General features: G+C 43.0%; 1 protein-coding gene across 5 annotated transcripts in view; it reads left to right on the top strand.

Moving 5' to 3' along the window:
* The window catches only part of IFT43 (intraflagellar transport 43), a 91,290-nt gene that overhangs the window by 5,415 nt on the left and 60,077 nt on the right, over positions 1-25,798 (top strand). For all 5 annotated transcript variants that reach the window (XR_012507443.1, XR_006727997.2, XR_006727995.2 and 2 more), the window contains exon 3: positions 24,852-24,916. Coding sequence is in view for 1 of the 5 variants with exons in the window: in XM_010963194.3 (XP_010961496.1) it covers positions 24,852-24,916 (65 nt within the window). In the remaining 4 variants the exon portion in view is untranslated. The remainder of the gene's footprint in view (positions 1-24,851; positions 24,917-25,798) is intronic.

Genomic DNA, 25,798 nt, shown 5'->3' with positions numbered 1-25,798 from the left:
TACTTGATATATTTATTTTTGTCCTCTCACTGACTATATTTGAGGATGAAGCTATTTATGAAAATGTAAATATGGTACCTGGGGGCAGTCAGACATACTGGAGTTACTTTAGAGTTACGTAGGAATTTGTTCAAACAAATGATTATTTTAAAGCGAGGTGGTGGGGTGGGGGCCTGGTGGAGGCAGCAGAGCAGCGGTCCACAGGCGTGGCATCAGAAAACCAGGCCTCGAGCCTGGGCCCTGCTAACTGCCTGGATCGTGAACAGACCCACTAATCTCACTAATCCTCCAGGTCACTATCTGTAACAGTTCCATCAGGTTGACATGAGGATTAAGTGAGATATGCATTTAAAAGCACTTTAATGAACTGAGAGGCATTGTTACAAACATTCATTCATTCAATAAGCTGGTGAATAAGAGAATATTTGGACAGAGCTTTGCTGTTTTTATTAAAGGGCTGCAGAGAAGGCGCTTATAAGCCTGGATCTCTTAGAACCGATCTGAAAGTCTCTCCAAGGGCTGCTTCTCATTTCTCCGCAGGTTGACTAGCAGTGATCTGAAGCAGGTTCTGTGCTTCCCGGCGCAGTGGGCATTCCTCATGGACAGCAGATAAGAGCATGGTCCTTGGGGTGCTGAAATTCTGGCTCTGCCACATGTTAGCTCTGTGACCCAACAAAGTTACTCTTTAAGCCTCTGTGCCTCATTGGTAAAACAGGGTTAATAATCTACAGTTGTGTCTGCTTTGGTCCCTGCAGAGTTAGACATTTTTTCAATTTGGTTGTGATCATTTATAAATTGGGAAACTTTATGTGAAAATCCAGCTCTGGGTCTCCTCTTGGAAACCAGAAGTTGCGGCCCAGCGGGCAGGCTGGGCTGGCAGTTGTCCCTACACCGCAGTAGTTGGCTGGAGTTGCTAATGGTGCCGGCTTACGCGTGGCCTGCCCTCTCCAGTTCCCTGTTTCTTACTTTTAATACACCTGGTCAGATTTACTCACATTGATCTGCCTGGTTCCTATTTCCATATGAGTTTAAAACTCTTGCTCTTTTAGGAGGGATTAATTTTCAGGTAGCCTCGCACATTTATTAGTATTGAATTTGGCTCCATGCATCAGAAACTCAACCCCAGGGCTTGAAGCAAACAGGAGTGATTTTGCTCCCTGCAAGAAGTCCAGTGGAGGGCAGAGCAGGATGGGTGCAGTTACTAGACAATGTCCTGCTTTACCCTTGCCCCTTCCAGACACCTGCTCTGCCGTCTGGAGATTGTGACTTGTTCTTATGGTTGCTGATGCTGGCTGGTTGTTCCCCAGGGGTCAGATCTGTATCCTTGGCAGGGAGAGAGGGAACAGTACAAGAGTTCATGGTGCCTGCCAGTGAAGTGTGTCCCTTCCTATCAGGAAACAATAGCCAGAAACCTCATCAAGGAGACTTCTAGTTACATTTCATTGGTCAGAACTGGGCCTTAAAACTGCCTTAAGTTTCAAGGGTGTTTTCAACTGGGCAAGTTGCCACACTGTCACATTGGGGTTTCTTGGTTAGGGGGAAGAGGAGTGGCTATTGAGTAGGGAATTTGCAGTAGACATGTCAATTTAAAAAAGCAGAATTTATACAAAGATTTTTTTTTTGTAGGCTTGGGTATGAAAGGAAAGAGTTATTTTTAGTAGCAAAAAATGAAAAAGAAAAAAATCCTCATTCCTCTCCAGTTTTCTAATTAGAGGTTGTCTAGAGTTCAGTGAAACTTTGTATGCCCTGAAGTTCCAAGACACCTGATGCAGTTGCCTGTTTCAAATCTAGACTCCGTCTTTTTCTTCTTCCTGTTTTCGCTGTAACCGCTGGGGGTTTTCTGCCTGGAGGATACCTGTGGCTCAGCCCTGGTAATTGGACTCTTCCTTCCTCTCTCTAAGAGGAGGAAAAGTCTCTTTCTTTGCTTGGTCAATCTGTAAATTTTCAAATAATTTCAAAGAACTCACCTGCCTAATCGTACTGATTAACCAGAAGGATGAGCTCTTTGTATGGTTTTACTTGCTCAGAGTTGGTTAGGTTCATGCCTGCTTCTTTCAGGTTGTGAAGGTCAAATTAGGTAATGCACATACAGTGCTTAGCACAGTATCCAGCCCAAGGCACCTCTCAGGAAATGATAAGTACTAGGAGGTTTATGACTGCACCCCTCTTTTTTTTGTGGTGGTTTTTGTTTTTGTTTTTGGCCACTTTTCATAAATTGGGTTTGGATCACTAGATACGTAGTTCACTTAGCAGTTCAGGTTGGCATTACAGTTATGGAGAATTTAACTGGAAGATGGTGCCATGATGAACATCTGATGTCTGCAGTGAATAACTTTCTCAGGGCAGAGGAACTCTGAGAATTAAACTGGATTTCATCACCTGAGCTTTCACCTTCTGTCGGTTCAAATGATGCTGCTCTTACACAACCTCAAGAAAAGACCTGGGCACTTTCCATCGTGAAGTGACATTGCAATACACTGAGATTGGGAAAAGTAATCTTGGCGCAAAAACCTCTCAGGAGTGGCCTGTCCTTTGGATGAGAATTTCTCACTTGGGTCTAGACCACTTTGTAGCTTAGCCTTCATTTATCACATTGTCCTTTTATTAGTAATAATTACTGCTGACTCCTGACTTTGGAAGAGTTGCTACGTCTCTGTCAATTACATGCACTAGTCTCTTTCAGCCTCAGGGTAACTGTTGAAGTGGGTGCTATGCTTACTGTCCCGTTTTAGCTACGAGGACACTGAGACTCGGAGGCGTCGGGTGACTTGTCCACAGTCATTGAGCTGATGTCTGACTCCTCTGGCTGATGGCCTAACCACCACCCAGCCTGTCCTACCTGCTGGATAGCTGGATGCACAGACCTCCCAGTAGAGGAAGGCTTCCGGAGGGAGCTGGGGGACTTGGGGGCTTTCCTCTTGGAATCCTTTTGGAGAGTGAGTAAATTCTCACTTGATCGCCCTTATTCGTCCACTTGTCTAGAGAAGTGTTTGAGTCACAACTGTTCCCTTTTTCTTCCTCCTCCGCCCCTCATCCCTTTGGTGTTCCTCCTAGGACGCAGAAGCTCAGCCAGATTCCCTTGCAGGAATCTGAGAAATGCTGCCGGGCTCATGTTCCCAAATTAGGCCAGTTTCCTCATCCCCCAGCAGCTTCACTCAGCTGGAGCTCCCTTGGCACGTTGCATGACGTCTCTTGCCCTCCGCCTGTTCCCGGCTGGTCTGCCAGCGGGCAGTTATTTTCAGCCCACTTAGGGTTATCTGCTGACCCTTTTTGGTGACATTTTTCTTCTTTCTCACAAAAATAACTTTCCTGATTAGTCACATTTTTCAGCCTTTTTCGTAGTCCCTCTCCAACGGGCTGGATTTAACGATGCTTCTGATAACGTTGCTGGAGAGGGATGTGGGAATCCGATGTGGAGCTGTTCACGCGGAATGCGTTTTCCACACTTCGTCTGTAGGTCACGCACCCTTGGGGTGGCAGATGTTCATCGCTTTTGAATTCTCCCTCGGGATGGGCAGATGTTCGTTGCTGATCCATCCCTGGGGCCGCAGCTATATGGGCGGGAGCATCATCCCTGGGGTAGATCACTCAATTAGAAATAACCCCTGAAGATTCTTCCCCAGCACTTGTGGGGGCTCCTTCAGTGCCCCAGCACCACACGCTTTAACAGCTCGTGCCTCCTTTTACTATGTGTAAAGCTTTCGCTGGCTTCCTACCAGTCGTGGGAGAAAGGTGGTGCTTGAAATTCTCTCCCTCACCTGTGGGGATGGTTAAGTCAAGGATACACATGAGTCTTTACTCCATTAAGTTGGCTATTGTTATCATTATCTGCACAGCCTGAGAAGTAGGAACCATGGTCATTTTGTCTTTAATCCCAGCGCTGCCAATTACTCGGTGTGTATCCTGGGCAACTTACTTGATCCCTCTCAGCCTGTTCTCTGTTGACTGGAGGTGATGGGAGTAACTATCTCCCAGGGTTGTTGGAGGATTAAATAAGACAATGTATAAAGCTCTTAGGACAGTGCCCACCACATGCTGTTATTATTATCTGTCATATGAGAGTGAGGAGGTCTTATCAGTTACCTTCAATTGCAGTTCTGTTCAAGATACAGAGATATTATTATTACATGGAACTAACTGGCTCTTAGGGCAAAGAAACATTTGGATGAGGAGTCCTTTTGGTGAGGATTCTTTGTGCCACTAAAGACCCATTTTATTTGTCTCCTTGACCAGTTATTTGCTAATACCTTTTCATAATCTAACCCTCTGACTAGAGGTAGGCAGTCTTTCCAAAGAATAATCCTTAATTGCTGACTTAACATCATTTACTCTTCTGGGGGCATATGGATAGAAAATGAAAAGAGCACAAGTGTCCTTGGTGACCTCAGTGACCTTGGAGTAGAAGGTAACATCCGTTCATTTGCTCATTCATTCAGTTATGAAATTTGATTGAGAGCTTTCTGTGTGCCAGGCCTCGTGCTTAAAGCTGGCAATACAGTGATAAAGCAGACATGCTCCCTGTCCTAGAACCTTGATCTGGGGGCTGCAGAGAATTAAGTGCCAGGTGGGGTGAACACAGGGAAATATGAGAATGCCTTCATTGAGCCCTTTTACTCATAGGGACATCTGGAAAGGTTGTCTAGGAAAAAATCATGTTTGAGTTGAGACTTGAAGGATGAGTAGAAGTTAACCAAGGGAAAGGTGGGTGTTAAGGCAGGGGAGAATATTTCACGTAGACTGATGAGAATGTGCCGGGTTTTGGAGGTGAGGGAGAGAGCATGACATGTAGGATTTGTTAGTGGAGCAGTTGACTGTACAGGCGATGGAGTAGTGGTCCTCAGTGACTTTTGCAAGCAATGAAATGGTTTTTTAAGTATTTGAAAACCAGCCCCTTGCCTTTTTTGACAAATGAATCATATGAGGCCAACATTCCTTATATAACACTGAAATAATTGGTAATGTTACGAGGATTAGTTAGACTGTGACCTTTTGGTATTTTTCTAGCTGTGTCTTTCATTGATGCATCTTCAGTGCAGCCATTACACTTCTTTCTCTATGCGTTTGTGTTTTCTGGTCAAGAAGACCTCTGAGATGTGCTCAAGTGCAGCACTGATGGCTTCGGACTCTTCTGGCTCATCCTTTATAAGGAAGGGCTTAGGAGACCTGAAGTTTGCATTGTTCCTCCTTAATTTACGTGCTGAAAATTCCTAGCTTCCTCTGAGGATGGGTTGTATGCGTGTGTGTGTATGTGTATCTGTGTCTGTGTCTGTATCTGTATCTATATTAGATCCTAGTAACTCTAGGAAAGAAATCTGCCCATTATGAAAGTAACATTGAATTATTCCTGATCTGATAGGTTTTAGAAAATATCTTTTGATGTCACAAAATAAGAGACTAAGTCACCCAGATTCTACTAATTACAAGTGTATGCTGGATGCTTAATGAAAATATGTGTATCAACAATATAAGCCCCATTAGTGCCTGTGACCTATTACTATTGCGTTGCCTCAAGAAAGATGAGAACCCGCATCTCAGTCTTCTCAGCGTTCCTAATTTGCATTACTAGAACACACATGTGATTAACAACCACAGGTCATGTCTGTTTACGATTTGGAATGGGTCAAATTCTATCGTAATATTGGAATTTGGTTTGACTCCTGCTTGGAGTATGTAGACTGCTGGCTTATGTTCAGAAATCTTTTTTGTTTTGTTTTGTTTTGTTTTTGGTATGTGAACATTTTCATGGTAATGGTACTTTTGTTGTAATGAGAATTGACTTATATTTAGGCAGTGTTCCCAGAACAAAGACTTCTTAGACTCTTTGGCTGTAAATGGCGTTCTGTTAGGGAAAAAAGAATAAATTGAGTGTTAGAGAAATGGTTTAAGTCACTGTTAACTCACCTGGACTGAGACAGTTGCTTCCTAACTGGCCCCTCCTTTTATATTCTTGCTCTCCTGCAGTGCAGCCAGAGTAGTCTTATAAAAATGTGCATCATTCATTTCACACCCAAAACCCTTTAATGGACACTCATTGCCCTTAGGGAAAAGAAAAATCCCAAATGCTTACTTTGCCCCTTTGTGATTTGGGCCTTGCCTGCGTCTCCAGCCTCATTTCACACCTGCTACCTTGTTGCGGTCACAGGGAGTCTTTACTTTGCTTATGCAGTTCCCTACTTTTTCTAGTTCCCGGGAATGCTGTCATTCCATGGAGCAGTACAGAACAGAACGGAGCGGAGTATTCCCTGGAATGCTCACCCACACTTTCTCCTGGGCTGACTCCTCCTTCTGCAGGTTCAGCTTGAATATCCTCTTCTGTTTAAATGAGGATGTTACCTTGTCATTTAAGTTAGCTCCCCATATTACACTCTCTTGTAGCATCTTTTGTTGTTGTTTTGTTTTCTTTTTTCTTCTTTCTTTTTCACCTTTTCCCCTTCACCGCAGCCGCGGATTGTAACTGTAGGTGTCATTACTTAGGTCCATCTCCCTCACTGATTGTAAGCTCCAGGGGCGCCTGTTCTGCTCCCCCCAGCCTGGCACTTAGTAGGTCATCACTAAGTATTCATCCAGTGAATGAGGACCAGTGTGGGGGATGATGTATTTGTTGCAGAAGCAGATTAGTTTGAGGCGCCTGTGAGACTCCTAGCTGGAGATGTCCGGGAGGCTGTGACGTGTGGAACCCGTGCTTTGGACTGGGCTCAGCTGGAGCCAGAGATCTGAGAGTCGTTAGTACTGAGGTGGCAGATGGGAGCCCAGCTCTGTAAGGGAGAGTTTGTAGAGTAAGAAGAGAAGAGGCCCTTGGACAGAAACTGAGGAACACCTGGGATAAGGAACACACAGCCAAGGAATAGCTCACTAAAGGAGACTGAGAGAAGTGGCCAGAGGGGAGAGAGGAAACCCGGCACCTGTGGTGTCCAGATCCAAGATAAGAGAGCATCAAGGACTCAGGGGTCAAGAGTGTTTGATGCCACCAAAAGGGTGCAGGAAAGCAAGGCTCTCCCTCCAGAGCACCATCTGTTTGATTTAGCAATAGGGGGTCCCTGCTCTTTCAGGGAAGCAGGCAGAGAGGGGGCCATGTGCACCTGGCACAGAACCACACACCAGGCAGGTTCTCAGTAAGTATTCATTGAAAGGATTCAGCAGATAGATTATGACACGCATGTGCTCACCACCAAATGGAAAAGGCCTCCCCATCTCCCTCCCAGATCTCTTTTTGCCTTTTCCTGTTAGCATGCCTTCCTCTGTTTCTCCTTTTTCCTCTCCTCTTTCTCTTTATCCTGCATCTCTTCCTGTTTTTTATTCTTCACCAATGATAACAGAGAACTCCATCCCCCATACCCCCTTTTGCCCATCCATTCGTATATGTCTTTATCGATGTATTTATAAGAATTTTATTCCTTCTTTCATTTATTCACTTATTCTACATTTAGTATTCCCTTTCCAATGCAAAAATGAATATGGTAACTTCATATTCTTGTTATGAAGAACCACACACTTAGAAAAAATTATAATACTTAAGTGGTTTCAGAGAGTGGGAGCACCGAAGGAGCAACCAACCCTGCCTGGGACTCAGGGAAGGTGTCCTGAAGGAGGAGACCCTTGAGGTGGGTTGAAATGAATGAGGAGGATTTGCCAACGAGAAGGAAGGGCAGCGGGAAAACCGTGTTGTAAGGCACGCGTCTTTCAGGGGCCTGGTGTTTCCAGGGCACGTCGATCAACTGAGTGTCTTGGGAATGAAGGCCTTGCATTCCAAGTGGAGGAGCTGGGGTTTATTTTATGTGTTGTAGGGATTCCACAAAGATTATAAAGCGGGGAATGTCTATATTGACTTCGTTTTCTAGGAAGGTAAATCTGGCAGGGTAATTCTGGCGTATAGTCTAGAGCGCGAGAGCGTGTTGGCAGGGAGACCAGTGGGAGGCGGTTGGAGCATCTCCTCCTGAGATGATGAAGTTTGAACCAGGCAGTGTTCCCAAACTTCAGGCATTCCTAGGCCGTTTTTTACAGCTTGGCATATCTGCATCCCACTCGTATTATTATTAACTTAACATTTTTCTTTAAATCAGCTCCCTTTTTATACTTAACTACATTTATTTGTGAAAAGAAACTACAGTTTGTGATAGTTATATTTTTCATAAGACACATTAAAATAACACACATGACTATTTTTAAGAGGCACATGCGTGTGCCACCTCCAATCTTCTTGTTTACACCACTGGTGTAAGCACTTTACTTTAGGAAACAATGAACCAAAGTCTGACAGAGGGGTAGAGAGGAGAGGGCAGTGCCCAGAGACATTTTTCAGGGAGGATGGATAAGATGTGGTAACAGGTTGGCTGTTGGGGGTCAGAGGAAAGGAGTGGCACCCATGTGTAGCTGAAAGGACTGAATGGATAATGATATTTCCAAGACTGAAAATTTAGGGGTCTCAGCAGTTGGAGAGATGCTGAGAAGGGATGAATTTTTCCATTTTGGGCATGTTGAATGTGAGTTACCTGCAGGATTTTCAAAGCAGTGAGTCAAGTAAACACTTGAAAATTTGGTCTGGAGTTTAAAAGAGAAAGTTGAAAACTAGTATTAACAGATGTGGGAGTTATCAGCATATATTCTGGGGTCTCTAAGAAGAACATATGTGGAGAACTTCTGATTCCCTTGTGTGGCACCCAGGTCCTTTATTATTTCCAGGTGCAAATGTGTGAGGGTTTTAAGCAGAGAAGAGATACAATGAGATTTGCATTTTTGAAAGAGCACCTTGGGAGTAATTGGTCAGGGATGGATCCAGGTTTTGTGGGTCCTGAAACTTACACAATTTAGAGAACTTCCGTAAGAAAAATAGTTCAAAATTATGAATTCAAAAATGAGATTTAAAGGTAAATACTTATTTATAATGAGAAAAGAAATCACAGCCAAGTTACCAGGCCCTGGATACTCAGATTCCTTGCATGGAGTTCTTGTTAGGCAATGCACCAGAAGTGCTTGCAGAGACACGCCTCTTGATTGAGCCCTGGCTTCTCCTCCATGTCTAGAACTCTCTAACTCCTAGGAGTCTGTGCAGGTGTGGAATATAGATTGGAGGAAGGTGAGACTGGAAGCAGGGAGCCTGGGTAGGACCCAGCTGAGAGGAAGCAGAACATGACCTTCTGAAACCTTAATTGGTTGTGCAGTTTTTTCCAGCAGCCCCCTGCCCTTAGACATTGACAACAGTGAAGGCATGTGGTTGGCTTGATCCAGGTTTGGAGGAGTTCTAGAGGAAATGTAGGGAATGAAGACCATCAGGACTTTGGAAGTGAGCTGGGTTGATAGTGAAGGAAGAGAAACCAAGAAGGAAGTTCTTAGATCAGGAGGGGAGAAGGGGATTAAATATTTCATATTGGAGCAGTTCCAGATTATAATGAGTTTGAAAAAGTAACAAGTTCATTGGCATTTCAAGGGTCAGGGAACTATGAGACTAAGCATTAGATGAATTGTTTATGTGAATATTGACTTGACTTAGCACGATGGTGACTAATTGTGGAGCAGAAATGCCCAAGTTTTTGATCAGTGTGTGCTCAATTATTAGTGATAGGGATGAGGAAGGGAAGAGAGGTAATGTGGCTGAACAGTATGAGTTTCAAAAGAAATGGTCCATAATAATTTGAAAGAGTAATGGTCTTGAGGAACTTTGGGGAGTGAGGTTGGAGGATTATCTTGGGACCCTAGTTTGTGGGATTTAAAGAATGAGCAGGCTCCACGTGAAAGAGCTGCAAGAGAAATGAAGTCCATGGGGAAAGGCCAGGATTTAGGAGCGGCAAGAAGATGGTAAGAGTGGGCTGTGAACAGAGAATATCCAATCTGCTTGGGAACCATGAGATTGCGATCAGAAAGCCCCATTGAAATCATTAGCTAGGCTAGATTTCTTCTCATTATGTAGCATGTCCATAATTACCGAGAAGGAGCAGAATGATAGTAAAATATTCTTTTAAAAATGATACTTTACAGGAGAAGGGTACTGACTAATGTTGAATGTCATTGGTGATAGACTGAAACATTTCTGGTCACATGCCTTTACCCAGCATAATAGAGAATTATGTCACTGTGTTTGGCTGATTGCTTTTGTATTCCATTTTGATCCCTCTGTGGACTTTGAAGGTATAGCTTTTTATACTATTTTTTTAGTGGTTGCTCTGGGGATTAGAATATGCATCCTTAACTTATCACTGGCTGGATAGTGTTAGTGTTATTATACCACTTCACACAAAATGTAAGACCCTTGCCGTCGTATAAATCCATTTGTCCCCTTTTATCCTTTGTGCTAGTCATGTCATGTACTTTAAAACTACATACTTTGTAAATCCCACAGTATAACTGTTACTTTAATTTAAATTTAATTTAAATAGTAGTCACTTAGAGAAATTAAGAATAAAAGATAGTCTTTTATTTTCACGTATATGCTTACCATTGTAATTGTTCCTTATTTCCTTTTGCAGATCCAGATTTCCATCTAGTGACATTTCTCTTTAGCCTGAAGAACTTCCTTTAGCATTTCTTATGGTACAGATTTGCCAAGAACAACTTCTTTATTTGCTCTATCTGAAAATATTTTTATCTCACCCTCATTTTGAAGGATATTTTCTATCAATACAGAATCCTGGATTGAGAATTTTTTTCTTTCAGTATTTGAAAGATTGTCGTTCCTTTGTCTTCTGGCCTTCATTGTTTTTGATGATTGTTCTCCTGTAAGTCTTCTCCTCCCTCTGTTGCTTTAAAGACTTGGTTTTCAGCAGTGTGACTGTGGTGTCCCTAGGTGATCTGCTTTGTATTTGTTCTGCTTGGAGTTTGCTGAGGTTTTTAGGTCAATAAGTTAGTATGTCTCAGCAAATTTGGGAATTTTAGGCCATTACTTACTTCTAATATTTTTCTAATATTTTTTCTGCCCCATTTTCTCTCCCCCTGCTCCTGGGACTCCAGTTGCTGATATGTTAGACTGCTTGATATTGTCCCATAGGTTTGTCCTCTGTTTTTTGTCCCTGAAGCATTGTGAATTTTCCCCTTTCCTTTATCTTTTTGTTCATCAAATTGGATATTTTCTGTTGATCTGTCTTAAGGCTCACTGATTATTTCTTCTGCTGTCTTCAAACTGAACTTTTCATTTCTAAACTTTTAAAAGTTCATTACTGAATTTTAAAATTCTAAATTTCCATTTGTTAAATGTAGCTTCTGTCTCTCTGTTAGATTCCCCATTTGTTCATTCATTGTGACCATCTTTGCTTTTAAGTTCTTAAACATATTTATAATAGCTGCTTTAAAACTTATCTGTTAATTCCATCTAAGTCATCTTGGGGTCAGTTTTTATTGCTTTTGCTTTTGACTATAGGTCATGTTTTCATGTTTCTTCTCATGTCTAATAATTTTTGTTGATATGCAGGACATTGTGGATAATTCACTGCTGAAACTCTGCATTATGTTACCTTTCTTTGAAAAGTGTTGATTTTTTTTGAAGCAGGCAGTTTAATTATTTACAAATTACCTTAAATTTATGAAGACTTGGTTTTAGGCTTTGCTAGGTCAGGTCTATTTTGGTTTTGTCTTTAGTCCCAGAGAAAATCCTGTTGTTCAAGGACATGGTCTCTACTCCTGAGCTGTGGCTTTACTGGGGTTTCAGTGGAAAACCCAAGGTGTGTACCAAGTACCTCCAACTTGGTAGAACTCACATTCCCATCTCTGTCTTCCCTACAGTGAGCAGCAGCTGGAATCTTATCTCCACTCAGCTTTTTTTTTTTTTTTTTTTTTTGCCCTTTAGCAGTTGCTTTTCACTGGGTTTCTTGGAGTCTTCTCCATGCATGTGCAGTTCAGGTATTTACTAAAGGTTTTGGGGGTGTTTATATGCAGATTTGGGGCTCCTTCCTTCCCAGGATTTCACCCTCCCATTTTTAGTGACTCTGGCAGCCCCAAATTTGTCAAACCAATAAAACTACAGCCTTCTGCTTGAATTCTAGTTGCTCAGTTGCTGCCCAGACTGGAGAATGCACTCAAAGAGAAAATCCATTTAAACATGGATTTTTACCCAGTGCAGTTCTTTTCTTTCAAGGGTCAAATCCCCTCCAGTTTCCCCTACTACTTTTGTTTATACTCCAGTGCCTTTAGATAGTTGTTTTATATATTTTGTCCAGAGTTTATACTTGGCATCTGTGTGAAGGTTAGTTGAATATAAACTGCTCCCCCATTACTGGATCCAGAACCTGCCAATTGCTTTTGAATTGGTTCAGAATACACTGTGGTTTTCTTCAAGTGGTACTGTTGACAAGAAGAGAATGAGACTGGTTGTTGCAGAAACAGACTGTCGATTTTCTCCTGGGATAACTGACAGGAGCATTCAGGTACATCAGCTATTGAGACAGAAAGTGTTCTGACGTCAGTGGTGATTTGGTGGTCATGATCAGAATCATGGGCATGAAAGAGACCCAGAGACCTGGGATTCAGTCACCAGGATATGTAAGTGCTCATCCTTGTAGGTTCTGTGCTGAGCACTCTGAAAAGTTAATCTAGAAAGGACTCTAGAGCTATAGATACAGAGAACAAACAGGTATTTGCCAGAGGGGACGGTGGAGAAGGAGGAAATAAATAGGTGAGGGAGACTGAGGTACCAACTTCCGACTCCAAAATAATCAAGGAATGAAGTGCACAGTGTGTGGAATGAAGTCAATAACTATGTAATATCTTTGTATGGTGACAAATGGTAAGTAGACTTACCATGGTGATCATTTAAAAATGTATAGAAATGTCGAATCACTATGTTGTGTAACAGGAACTAATCTAAGTCATAATACTTCAAAAACAAACTCATAGAAAAAGAGACCAGATTTGTGGTTTCCAGAGGCAGGAGTGGGCGGAATGGGAGTTGGATGAAGGCAGTCAAAAGGTGTGAACTTCCAGTTCTAAGATAGGAAAGTACTAGGCATTTAATGTACCACGTGATAAATATAATTAACTCCACTGTATGTAACATATTAAGGTTGTTAGGAGAGTAAATCCTAAGAATTCTTATCACAAGAAAAACAAAATTTTTTATGTTTCTGTAATTTTGTGCTTATGTGAGATGGTATCCCCTCAACTTGTGATAATCACGTCATGATGTGTATAAATCAAATCATTATGCTGTACACCTTTAACTTGTACAGTGCTGTACATCAATTACATCTCAATAAAAGCTGGAAGGAAAAAAAAAAAGACAGGCTTCTAGAGTTCAGGAGGTCGGCAGTGCGCTGTATCCTAAGCAGGAGGTCTTCTGTGCAGCCTCAAGCTGAGCAGGAGAATGTGCAGATTCAGTGTACCCAGGCCATACCTTTTGTGTAAGGCCATTGTCACCTGGGAGCAGTGGAGTGGATGGCCTTCAGCCTTTCTTGTTTGAGAAAGGGTGGAAGAGGGCCTGAGAAATCAACCTTGGGCTTGGACTGATAACGCTGAAAAAGAGGTAGAGTCTAGCACATTTTAATACTGGCCTAGGGGGGCGTTTTTACCAAAATGAGAAAACCAAGAACCATGTAGTACATTTTTCAAAACCAAGTTTATTCAGTTTAAAAGACCATTCTTTATTCTGGTTTGTGTCCTTCCTACTTTGGGGAGATTGAAAAGATCCCGTCTTTAATGAAATGGTGGTGAGGAAGAATAGTGGGTGTTTTTTTTTTTTTAAGATTCTTAACAAAATTAAAAACTCTGTTAACTCTGTACCGCCAACCACATCCCACCACCACCACCACCCACTTCCCCCAAACAAAACTCGTTTTTCCAAGTATTGGCTGTCCATGAAATCTGGAAGTTTAGGAAATACAGTTCTAGAAGTTTAAAACCATGTTTTAAGGATTACTGGGGACACTGGAAATGCTGTGAAGGGTATAGTGAGGTGTGTGCTGACTTGCCAGCCACGACCTTGCTCTCTACTTAGAGCATCTTCTCCTCTCACCTCCGCAGCCACGGCAGGATAAAGGGCTGCAGCACAAGACCTGTGACGTCTGCCGTCTCAGCGTGGTGAACGGGGTGGGTGGATCCCGGTGTTCCTCTCTCTGACCTACATCTCATGGACAGGGGCCACCAGCCTGGGGGCTGATACTTCTCCCGGTCCCCCTCCACTTCTTTTCCATCATCACCCTTGAGTTGTCTTAGGAGAGAACAGGTTTCTTAAAGCAGCAAGGTTACAGATTGCTCCTTTGCTCTCCACTTGCCCCACGTTATTCCACTCTGGATTTGGTTGAGGGAGCGAGTCTAGACTGTGCTTGTACAAAGTAACAGGTACCGGGGCAGGTTGCTTCTTGGAGTGCTGGGCATTTACACCTTCAACGTTGTGCGTATTTCTGGTTACACACGTGCCGGATGGGTTTTTTTTTTAACAAACTGAAAGGAGTTAAGAGAATGACAAAAACATAGATTTTGATTTATGATGAAAGTTGAAAGGAATGTTTGTTTTGGCTGAACTGCAGAAAGTATAGGGGAACGGGGCATTTCTTTATAAGTGTCTGGGAGGTGTAGACCCGAGAGAGCTGATTTCGGATGACCCGGCGGGATATAACTGAGATTAAGAGGATGCCACCCAAGGTAGGAAAATCCAGGATGAGTTTTAAGAATGATTTTTGGGGCTGAAATCTGTTCTCTCTAGATCAGCCTCTTAACAAATTGCTGGCAGCCCTGTCTCATGAGTCATTTGAAGTGGGCAGTTTGATGACTCTGTACTGAGATATGGGATATGGGTCTTTTTATTACAGGGTATGTGGGAATATTGGGGGAAGTGTGACACCACAGAGAAATTGCCAGACACTGTAGTTGTCCTTACTGTCACATTTATTTCTCAGTGAGTGGAGGAACTGTGGTTTCCTCCTCTTGGTTCGGGCAACTTTAAAGGATTCTCTCTCTTCAGTGAAGCTGGAATAAGTAACAGTTGGATCCCTGGGGGTGAAACTGTGCAGGGCAGTCCCAAATAAAAGGTTATACAGTGTTTACCCCCCCCCCAACTTCCTGTTGTCTCAACCCTGAGCATTAAAGCTTTTATTCCTCCAAAGGCTACATTTCATGACTATGTTCATTTCCAGTAAACAATATAGTATCCACTATCACCACCACTTACTAAATGTCCACTCTGTGCCCGAAATTGCCTCCAATGTTTACAACGGGTCTGTAAGAGGACTCATGACCATTTTCGTTTTGTGCACGAGGAAAAGAGGCTTTGTGAAGGTGTGGCTGGCCCAAGGCTACATAGCTAGAAAGTGACAGCTCTAGAGTCTGAGCCCAGGACTGCCCCTCCTTTCCCTCTCCTCCTCCCTCCCCTCCCCGTTAAACTATAACTTTGAAACTATAGCTTCCCCCTTTACTTCTTTCTGGCAAACTCCACTTCCCCGCCAACTATCAGTCACTCATTCTTCAAAGCTACTGCAGTATTGGTTTGAGGAGCATATCTGTGTCCTGCAGTAATGACACAGCTACTTTCTAAGTACAAAGATTTTTATTTAATTCAGTCTAACATAATTTGGCCCAGTGCTGACTCTGCTATAGTTTATTTTTGATATTGTTGCAGAAAAAATGTGTTACAGCTCGGTGTTACAGCTCAGTTGTGACAGCAGTCAGGATCCGGGCAAGCGATCAAGCAGCACTCGGAGAGTTGGAGAACTCAGGTTTATTATGCCAGCGGGCCCAGAGGAGTTAACACTCCAAGCTCTGGACCCCGTCTGTAGGTTTACACAGGCTTTTATAGGCTGCCAGTTTACACTTTGCAACATCATATGCAAATAAGGTGTAACAAAAGTTGACTAATTAGGAACAAACTTTGTAGAAATGGACCAATCAGGAGGGAGAGAAATAACCAATCAGGAATGAGGGAAATGAACCAATCAGAATTGAGAGAAATAACCAATCAGGAATGAGCTCCATGCACGTGAAGTACTACAAATGGGCCAATCAGGAATTAGAGAAATGGACCAATCAGGAGTGAAGGAAATAGCCAATCAGGAGTGAATGAGACAATCAATCAGGAGTGAGCTCAGGGAACCAATAGAATTTTAGGGGTAAGTAAGCCATTTCAGAGGCAAAAAGTGAGAGAGCGCCTCTGGGCCAGGGAACTGGATGGTGCTGGCAGGAGAGTAGTGGCCCTGCCTAGGGGTCCTGCTGGTCTTTTTATGGGGCTTCCCACCTCAATATCACTTTTTAATCCCGACTTTACCGTTAACCCTCCCCTCAGCTTGCCTCACTAGAGGTAAGGGTTAGACCAAGCCTCTTGCTGGTTCTCCTGTCTCACTGGACATATTTGTGTTATCAGTAGATACAGATTACAGTTGTGCTGCATTATCCACAGGGGATTGGTTCCAGGACCCCTTGTGGATACTAAAATCTGCAGATGCTCAAGTCCCATAGTTGACCCTTCGTATCTGTGGTTCCTCTTCCATGGATTCCACCAACCATGGATCATGAAGTACTGGATTTACTGAAAAAAAAATCTGCATATAAGTGGACCTGTGCAGTTCAAACCTGTGTAGTTCAAGGGTTGACTGTACTTTGTACCCGTAAGATAAATGAAGGAGATGGTCCTTCTAGTTTGGTCTTCCCAGGTCTTATCCTTGTCATCAGTCTAGTCTCTCTTGTTCTTGGGCACTTTGTTTCAGCCCAGACAGATTCTTTCTGTAGCTGCTGTGTCCTTTCAAGCCTGTTCTGGCTTGAAATATTTCATGATATATCCACAGTGCAAAGCTTTGGTATCAGAAACCAAACTGGATGTGAATCCTTGCTCCATTTCTTACCAGTAGGATGATTTTAGGTGAGTTAATCTCAGTATCCTAATAGGTAAACTTGTTATGTAGTAGTGGACACTTCACTGGTTCGTGGGGGTTCTGCAAAGTAACCCTCCTAAAGCTTTGGCGTATAGTAAACACTCGATAAGTGATGGCTGCTATTATAACTATTAGCTATACTTAGTTAATAAGTTCTTTCTCATTTCCTAGGTTGGCTTATTCACCATTAATCAAGCCTTTGTGTTTATATATTCTCATTTCTTTCTGTAGCCTTGTCCTCTCTTTTTTCATCCCCATCCCCTTCCTACAGGTTCCAATTGATGGTAAACATTCCATGTCATCATTTACATCTTTTTGCCTAGACACCCTCTCCCTGAATTGAAAATACAATTCATAGACTCAAAGAATCACAAAATTGTAGAACTGGGAGGAATCACCTCTACTATGAGCTAAAATCCAGAATGATGAAACCAGTTAGTGGTAGATTCAGGACTAGAACCCAGATTAGAAGCAATGTAATATCGTCTAGGGAACTATATTCAGTATCTTGTAGTAACCTCTAATGAAAAAGGCTATGAAACCAAATACACATATGTACATGTATGACTGAAACATTGTGCTGTACACCAGAAATCGACACAACATTGTAAGCTGACTGTACTTCAATTAAAAAAGTATTTATTTCCCCCAATTTTTTTCAGAATGTCTTTTACAGCTTTTTTTTCAAACCATGATTCAATCAAGAACCACTCCACTAAGTTTCTCTCTTTTAAGTCTTTTTTAGTTTGGAACAGTCCTCTACCCACTACCTTCGCCTTTTTAATGGTGTTAACTTTTTGAAGAGTTTGGGCCATTTATTCTTGGCGTTTCCCTTGTGCTGGATTTTTCTGATTCTTTCTTCCTGCTGTCACTGAACTTCTTACCTGCTTTGCAGTAAGCTAGAAATCAGGTTGGAGGGCTGGATTAGATTCCAGCTGAATGTCTGTGGCAGTCATTTTTCCTGGGTGGCACCGTGTGCTTCAGTATCAGCATGTCATGTCCCCACTGTTCACGTGCTAAGTTTGATCACTAGGTTAGGGTGGTGATAGATATCTCTGTTGTTGAAGAACATTTTCTCCCTCACACTTGGCCTGTCGTGTGGGGCGAGTCCCTGGTGCCAGGGGAATGTCTGGTTCCCTGTCAATCAATCTTCTACCTAATAGCTTTAGCATCTATTGATGATCAGTTTTCTTTTGTTATACTTAAAATAGATTTTGCATTTTGTTATATCCATTTCAGCTTGAAAGGGCTATATTTACTCATAGGGGTTCAGTTATAAGCTTTGATGGTCTATTACCTGCCACGACCTTAAATCCATGAGGGGAAAGGTCTGTGATGAATTAGTTGTCAGACCCAGGGTTGAGGCTGGAGGAAGAAGTTGGCAGAGATGGAACTGTGCGTGGTGGACAGATTTGAGGAACAAACGCCAGCCCCTGCAGCGTATGCACGTGTAAATAAGTGTTAGTCTTCTCTCTCATCAAGCAGGTAAGAGCGACTTTCCTGCATCCTCTCTCAGGTGGCTGGAGAAAGGAAAGGAAGTTTGTTTTTAGCCAGTAATTGAGGGTTGGACATAAGAGGTGTATTGCCCCTAGAAGCTAGAAGATGGGTAGATGTGAGGTGAGCAATGAACCTTGCTTAACTGAATGTCTTTTCTGTTAGAAATTCGTGTGTGTGTTTGGACTGGCTTTTTGAAGCAGGCTGCAGTTTGGATTTTGGACTGATTCACATTGTGGGGTTTCTCCAGGACTTTTGAGAGTGTGTGAGAAGTTTCTAAACTCGAAAGGCTCCTTTTTTGGCACTGCAGTGTCTTTTCTATTTCGGCATCTTAAGAATCTGGGGGAACCATATAAAGATCAGAAACAAGTCTAGCCCTAAAGGCTCTCTCTGACTTGGTAATTCCAGTTAGTTGAATCCTGGCCCATTCGGATGAGACCATATAAAGCGGCCGTTTCCTGAATTTCCTGCTCTCTGCCTCTCATCGGCTCCTTGTAGAAAGCTGGTATTTCAGGACCGCAACCACCAGTCACGTGCTTCCAACTCTTTACTCGCAGTCATTCCTGCCCCTGTTTATTTTTGGAGGGAGCACATTTTTGCTTCTCTCCAGGAGCTATGCGGGGTCCTGCCCCCTCCGTCCATCAGGCGGCAGCCCCGGCAGGCTGTGCTTGTTTCCCACACTCGGAGACGTGACTCCAGCTTTTAAGAGAGAACACGAGGGATGCACTGCTGAAGGGCTACCGTCACTCAGTCCTATTTCTGTCCCTCCTGGTGTTGCATGTTTTAAGACTCTCTCTCTCTCTCTTTTTTTTTATTTAAAAGCAAGTTTGGGTATCGTTACCTGGCAGTAAGTCTGCCAAAGTTGGAAATCATTTTCCCAGCAGATGTCTTGGGGCTGTGCCTCTGAATTTCAGAAGCAGAGCAATTTAAAGAATAAACCAGGACTTTTGAATCCTAGGTCTGGGTCCTCTCTTCTTTCCGGCTTTTAAGTTCATTTGAGCTCTACTCTGTCTCACCTATCCAGTTTTTCTTTTTTTTTTTTTTTTATCCCCTCCTTCCTAACACAGGAAACAGATTTCTTCCAAAGTCATAACTCAGACAGATGGTAATGTCTTCCCAAGTGCTTGGCCAAGGAGGATTCTGGAGTTGGTGGGCTCTGGGAAAAAAAAAATGCCACAACTGTCTTAAATTAAGTTTCTAATTTCGAGGATAGAGCAAAAATAAATCCCTTCCTCTTTAAATGCCCAGGCCATTACACAGACAGCTCAGACACACAAGATCTGAGAAATAATAAATCATACATCTGTGTCTCCTATCCAGACCTGGTGGGCGGAGAGGGAGGGGCCCTCACCCAGATGGAGGGGTCTGTACTGAGGGGTGACAGCTTCTCACCACTCCCTGTGAGGACTGGGCTCTGACAGTGAGCTGGGGAGGGCATTCAGGCTCCCCGAGTCCCCCAGCATCTGATCTGCCACCAGGGGCAGAGAGAGCACAGCAGTACTGGCAGCTGGTCCTAAAAGGAGCAACAATAGTGTCTTGGTCTAGAGTGTGGCCCGCGTTTCAGATTGCCCTGGGGAGAGAGCCACGGGGCTCCTTTTGAAGTAGTGTGAACTTGGGGCTAGGTGATGTCGTCACAGCTCTTGGGGAGAGCAGCTGGGCATTCAGGGGCTGCTGGACTGTTGATGCAGAAGAACCCATCAGGCCTTTTAAATCACATTGCTAAAAGCCAGCCACCCACTTACGTTTTAAACAGATCGTTTGCACCTAATTGCTGTTAGCTACTCCCTTATGATCAGGTTGCACCTACTTTCACTTCCAGCCTGCATTGTAGAGTAACAAGTGCTGAGGACCTTGGACCCCCTGCCAATGCAGTTATCAGTGAACAAACAGCATTTGCTGCAGCCCGAGTGTCATGTGCTATCCTGGTATCACTGCACCTTGTATCTGGCTGCTTCTGGAATGCTTTCCCTTTCATTTCTGCTTACCTTTCCAATCCAGGGCAAGCCCCACTTACTCTGTAAAGTCTCCTTGTCAGTCTGCTTGTCCTCAGAACTTCCCAAGTTGGTACAGTTCTGTGTAGCTCCAGTCATGTCTTGGAAGCTTACGCGTGCTTGTCAGAGCACTGTCTGAATGATGCCCCAGGAGAATGTGACGCAATAAAAACTACCAAAGGTGGCAAGAACACTGCAAAATTTTATGGAACTAACCCATGGCTGAGGGATTTCTCAGCTTCACCTTTGGACCCTGCATGCCTCCCTAGAAGGGCTCTCGGAAGCTTCATCCCTGATGCCCATCTCCCATCTCTAATGTGGCCTTTTAAGTTTCAGATTAAGCCTCATGTCTAATCATAGATTTCGTGTGCACCTGATACACCCTGAATTCTGCCTCTTTCCGGCCCCATTGGACTGGGGTATCATTTGAAGACAGGAATGATATCCTCTGCTTTTTCTAACTCGCCTGTTGTGTATAGGATAGTGCCTAGATCTCCACATAGGAGCAAAGTTGAATTCTGGGGAGGAGCCTTTATAACTTGGTAATACTTGTTAATCGCGTCAGTCTCATGGAGACAGGGTATTCATGTGTGGCCATAACCAGACTCATGGTAGGGAGTATTTACCAAAAAAAGAATTTCTTATCCTTGGTCTCAGAGTACTAAATCATGAACATAAGGATTCCCCATCAAGAGAGACCACATCCCACTAAATGCCCAGGCCCTGCCTTGCAAAGAGCTAAGTTCTGCCTGCCCCCCTCTCCCAGCCTCCTCGTGTTCTCTCCTGAAGTCGGCCAAGACTCCCAGTGGGGAGCAGGGAAGGTGACTATAACCCTACCCCATTTTGTGCAGAGAAGTTCTTCGTAACTCTTCCTCTCCCAGGTGATCTTGAGGAAAATCAGCTTACACAGTTTTTTATGTTATGTCAACTCCTGAAGTCTCTAGTCATTTGTGCAAAAGCCCCTTTGATTTGGGGACTAGTTGTTCACTTCTTCTGGCTGCGGAGGGGGCTCTCATGCGGTGATCCTTCTGTTTTGAAGGTGCTCTCCGAATTCAGCAGCTGGTACTTTTCCATAATGGAAAGAACACGCGAGAAAACATGTCTTTGGGTCACCTCTAGGTAGGAAGGATTCTCACTCATCCTCCCGACAACTCTGACTTCCTGGAGTTTGTGGTTGAAGAAGATAAAGCAGGTCATCTGGAGTCCTAGAATCTTAAGAAACTTTATTAACCATATGATGCATTAGTAGTTAAAGCGACAGCTCAGACCAGACTCAGAGGAGTCTTTTTCCCTGCCTTTCCCCAAATGGTTTAGTAGATTTTATTACACGTGGTCTGCCCTGTCATGTATTGACATTAGTAATGATGATGATGGTAACAGTAAAGCTGTAGTTCTTATTAGTGCCAGGCACTGCTCTAAGCCTTACTGTATAGTCATTAATGTCATCCCGCAGCTGTTTAGCGGTTACTCTAAGGAGTGCGTTTTCACCAGGTTTATGTTACATATGTTCCTTTTCCGTGCTGCCTGACCTCTCACAGTCCCTCCCCAGTTCAGCCTCTGCTCCTCCTGTCCCCATTGTCACCCACACGCATGGGCAGAAAACAGGTGCATCAGGAGACAGAGGTTGAGGAACTTGCCAAGGCCACCAGGCCCCTTCCCTTCTTCCTGTGGATGCTCAGTGGGAGGCGCCAAGTAGACCTGGGCCTCCTGACACTGTGGCACTGTGGATTTCACTTGGGTTCATTCTGTCCTTCTTGACACCCAGAGCAAAGAGCACGGGACCCCAGCTCTGGGAATCCAGTTTAGGGCCACACACCCAGATGCCCACAGGGGCCAGGCTGGGAGCCTCGGTGAATGACGTAGGTCTGGGGATAAGACTCAGGCACCTCTGCAGTATGCACACTGACTTAGGAAAAGATCACACTGCCAGCCCAGAACATGCTTGTTCCCATTTTTCTCAAAACACCCGACATAGCTTTCATTTTCCCCTACCAGTAGACATGGGAACCGAGAGAGGATTCTGTCCTGGAGGAGAAACAACAGCACAGTTGCAGTCATAATAGATGTCAGCCGGCCCTTGACTTCAGCAGGGAGGAGACAGAAAGGGTGGGTAGGGACTGCGGCAAACTGGAAGGCACTTGTCCAGTCTCCAGAGGGCAGTTGCTACTTTGCCCAGCATTACTGGAGCTTCCAGTTTTCCAAGAGAAGCCGGAAACTACTGTTTTGTGTGGAAATCTTAACAATTTTTTAAATGGTAGTTTAGATAAAAACAGACAAAAACCACACTATGGCCAAACCAAACATGCGGTTACTAGTTTATGACCTCCAGGTTCAGGAATGCACATTGTCACACGATGGTCCTATTCTCAGATAAAGAAAAATGGCATGTTGTCTGCAAAATCCTAGGGAAGACAGCAGTGGGCCAGATTGGTTGAAAACATCCTGGAGGTGGCCTGATATGGTTCAGTTCCGTTCTCTTGTACATTTGCAGTGCCTTACTCACGGTAAGAGCTTGTCAAGAGACAAAGTTCTTGGGCTCAGCTTATATACAACTTTGGCTCATAGAAGTTTGGAGTTATTCTGATTCCAGCTGGTCCTTATAGTTCCAACACTCAGTGCTGTCTGAAAGGCCTAACCTCTGGGCTTCAATTCCAGATTCCAGAGACAGAGAACTCAATTAATTCTGACTAGGTCAGACTCTTGCACCCCTGGTTCAGTCAACTGTGTCCAAGGGAAGAGGGGTCATGGGATGTAAGGCTTCCCCATCCAGCCTGGGGACAGGTGAGTGTGGGTGGCCGGGACACCAATAAAGGATGTGTGGACTGGGCATTGATGGTGGGGGTCTCTTAGCACATCTTATTTGAACCCCACCTTGGGAGTGACAAGCAGTAGCTCGTTTTCTCGTATGTTTTTGTCATGTCTGAGACGTTGGGAGCCCCCGAATAGCTCCATTACCTGCCTCTAGTGTAGAAAGCTCAAGTTTCTTTTCTCTAAAGTATTATTTAGGCTTCCCAGGAGCTAAGTTGGATGCAGGCTTTCCAGGACTTGGCTGCTTTTCCATCAGGCCTTTCCAGCAGGTTTTTCCTCACCCCGCAGAAAGGTCCAGTATGGTATCTAGACAGAGCACGTCCTTGGCAGGCTGGGGTGCTACCGGAGAAGCAGGAAAGGAAACGTATCTTGGTGTAAAATAAAAATATTAAAAGTTAAAAGGTATTTCGGCATGTTGTAGGAATGTTTTCTTAAAAAACTGCAAGTTAAGTTTTAAGCAACAGATTCAAAGGACATCGCAGTGATTTTAGCCCAGGAGTCTGCAGACCACATACTTCCCGCCAAATCTGGCCCGCTGCTTGTTTTTGTAGAGTTTTATTGGAATACACTACACCCAGGTGTTTATTTCTTGTGGCTGTTTATTGCCCTGCAGCATCAGAGGTGAGTAGTTGCAAAATTAAGAATGTTTACCACCTAGCCCTTTGTAGAAAAAGTTTGCCAACCTGTGTTTTAGTCCATTTATCTAAGGATCTCCTCAGACTGAGAACAACAGTTACGATTATGTGATATTCTTGGAAAAAGAAAGTTGGTACTTCAAAAAACAGCCCTAGATGAATGCGAGGTAATTCAGAATAGGAAATGTGTCTTCATTGGAGAAATATTTAGGTCTTCTGTCCACTTGTGGATTGGGTTGTTTGTTTTCTTTGTTTTTGAGTTGTATGTGCTATTTGTATATTCTGGAAATTAAGTCCTTGTCAGTCACATCGTTTGCAAATATTTTCTACCGTTCCGTGGGTTATCTTTTCATTTTGTTTATAGTTTCCTTTGCTTGCACTTGGGTTTCTGGATGTATCCATTACAAGTGAATGCTTCCTGCACAAATAACTTGAGCTGATTTTTAACTCACCAATTCGGTTTGTATCTTTTAAGCAAGCCTCTCTCTTCTGTTTTTATTTTATTACTTTTCTGTTTATAAAAGTAATGTAAGTTGACTGTAAAAAGAACTAGAAAATGCACAACAGCATAAAGAAGGAAAAAGAAATTGCCATAATTCTATCACTGGATTGCCTCTCATTCATGTACTTACCACTAATTAACACTAGATGTGATATATTAATAATCTCACAAAATCAGAAGCCTATGCATACTGTTTTGCGACAGTGTTTTAAAAAGTTAATGTATATTGAGCTTTCTTATATCAAGTATTCTCTTTTAACATAGTTTTTCATTATTGCATAGTATTTTCACATATGTATTCCATGATTTACTTAATCCCTTATTGCTATCCACTTTGGTTATTTCCAGTTACTCACTATTCAAAAATGACATTATGTTTCTCTCTGATTATTTCCTTGGGATAAATTCCTAGGATTAGAATTGCTGGCTCAAAAATCATGAGCATTTCTAAGGCTTTCAGTGGACGGTACCAAACTGCCCTCCAGGAGGGTCTGAGAGTACCCAGATGTTCATCAGACTGTATTTTTATTCAGAAGATTTTGACAGGTTGAAGGTTGGCTTTGGTGACCTTAATCTCAGCCACTGTTTGATCGAATGCTGATGTTGAGTGACTGTTTTGTTGGCTTCTCTTTCGTTGCAGGCTCCCCCTCCCAAACTACCCCGTCGGCAAGGAGGATGGGCAGATGATTCCATGAAGACTTCCAAGTGAGTCCAGCAGCTCATGGGGGCGCAGGGAGCACTTTGTTCCTGTGTTCTTTTATTTTTCCTAACAGCTTTATTGAGATGTAATATGTATACCTTACAATTCAGCCATTTGAGATGTGCAGTTCAGTCATTCTCAGTATATTCAGAGTTGAGCTGTCATCACCACAGTCACTTTTAGAACGTTTTTATCACCCCTAAAGAAACCTCATACCCATTAGCAGTCACTGCCTGTGTCCCCCCAACCTCCCCAGCCCTAGGCAACCACCAGTCTGTTTTCTGTCTCTGTGATTTGCCTATCCTGGACATTTCATATAAATGGAATCATATTGTTAAAAAATTTTATTGAAGTATAGTTGATTTACAATGTTGTGTTAATTTCAGGTATATAGCAAAGTGTTATATATATACATACATATATATATATATATATATATATTCTTTTTCAGATTCTTTTCCATTAGAGATTATTACAAGATATTTAATATAGTTCCCTGTGCTATATAGTAGGTTCTTGTTGCTTATCTGTTTTATATACAGTAGTGTGTATCTGTTAATCCCAAACTCCTAATATATCCCTCCCCCTCTTCACCTTTGGTAACCATAAGATTGTTTTCTATGTCTGTGAGTCTCTTTCTGTTTTGTCAATAAGTTCAGTTTTATCATTTTTTTAGAGAATCATATATTATGTGGTCCTTTATGACTGGCTTCTTTCACTTGGCATAATATTTTCAAAGTTCATCCATATTATAACATTCTGTGTTCTTCTTAAAGTAAGTTTCTAAACAGAATGGAATTGCCTGTTAATAACTGCTGGATTACAAATCATTTTGGTCTTCAATCTCTTGTACTAAATCTTAGATGAAAGGTAAACCAAAATATACA

This window comes from Camelus bactrianus, chromosome 6 (assembly GCF_048773025.1).
Source record: "Camelus bactrianus isolate YW-2024 breed Bactrian camel chromosome 6, ASM4877302v1, whole genome shotgun sequence".
Classification (NCBI taxonomy): Eukaryota; Metazoa; Chordata; class Mammalia; order Artiodactyla; family Camelidae; genus Camelus; species Camelus bactrianus.
Note: the sequence above shows the minus strand (reverse complement) of the source record. Positions and strands in the feature narration are given on the sequence as shown.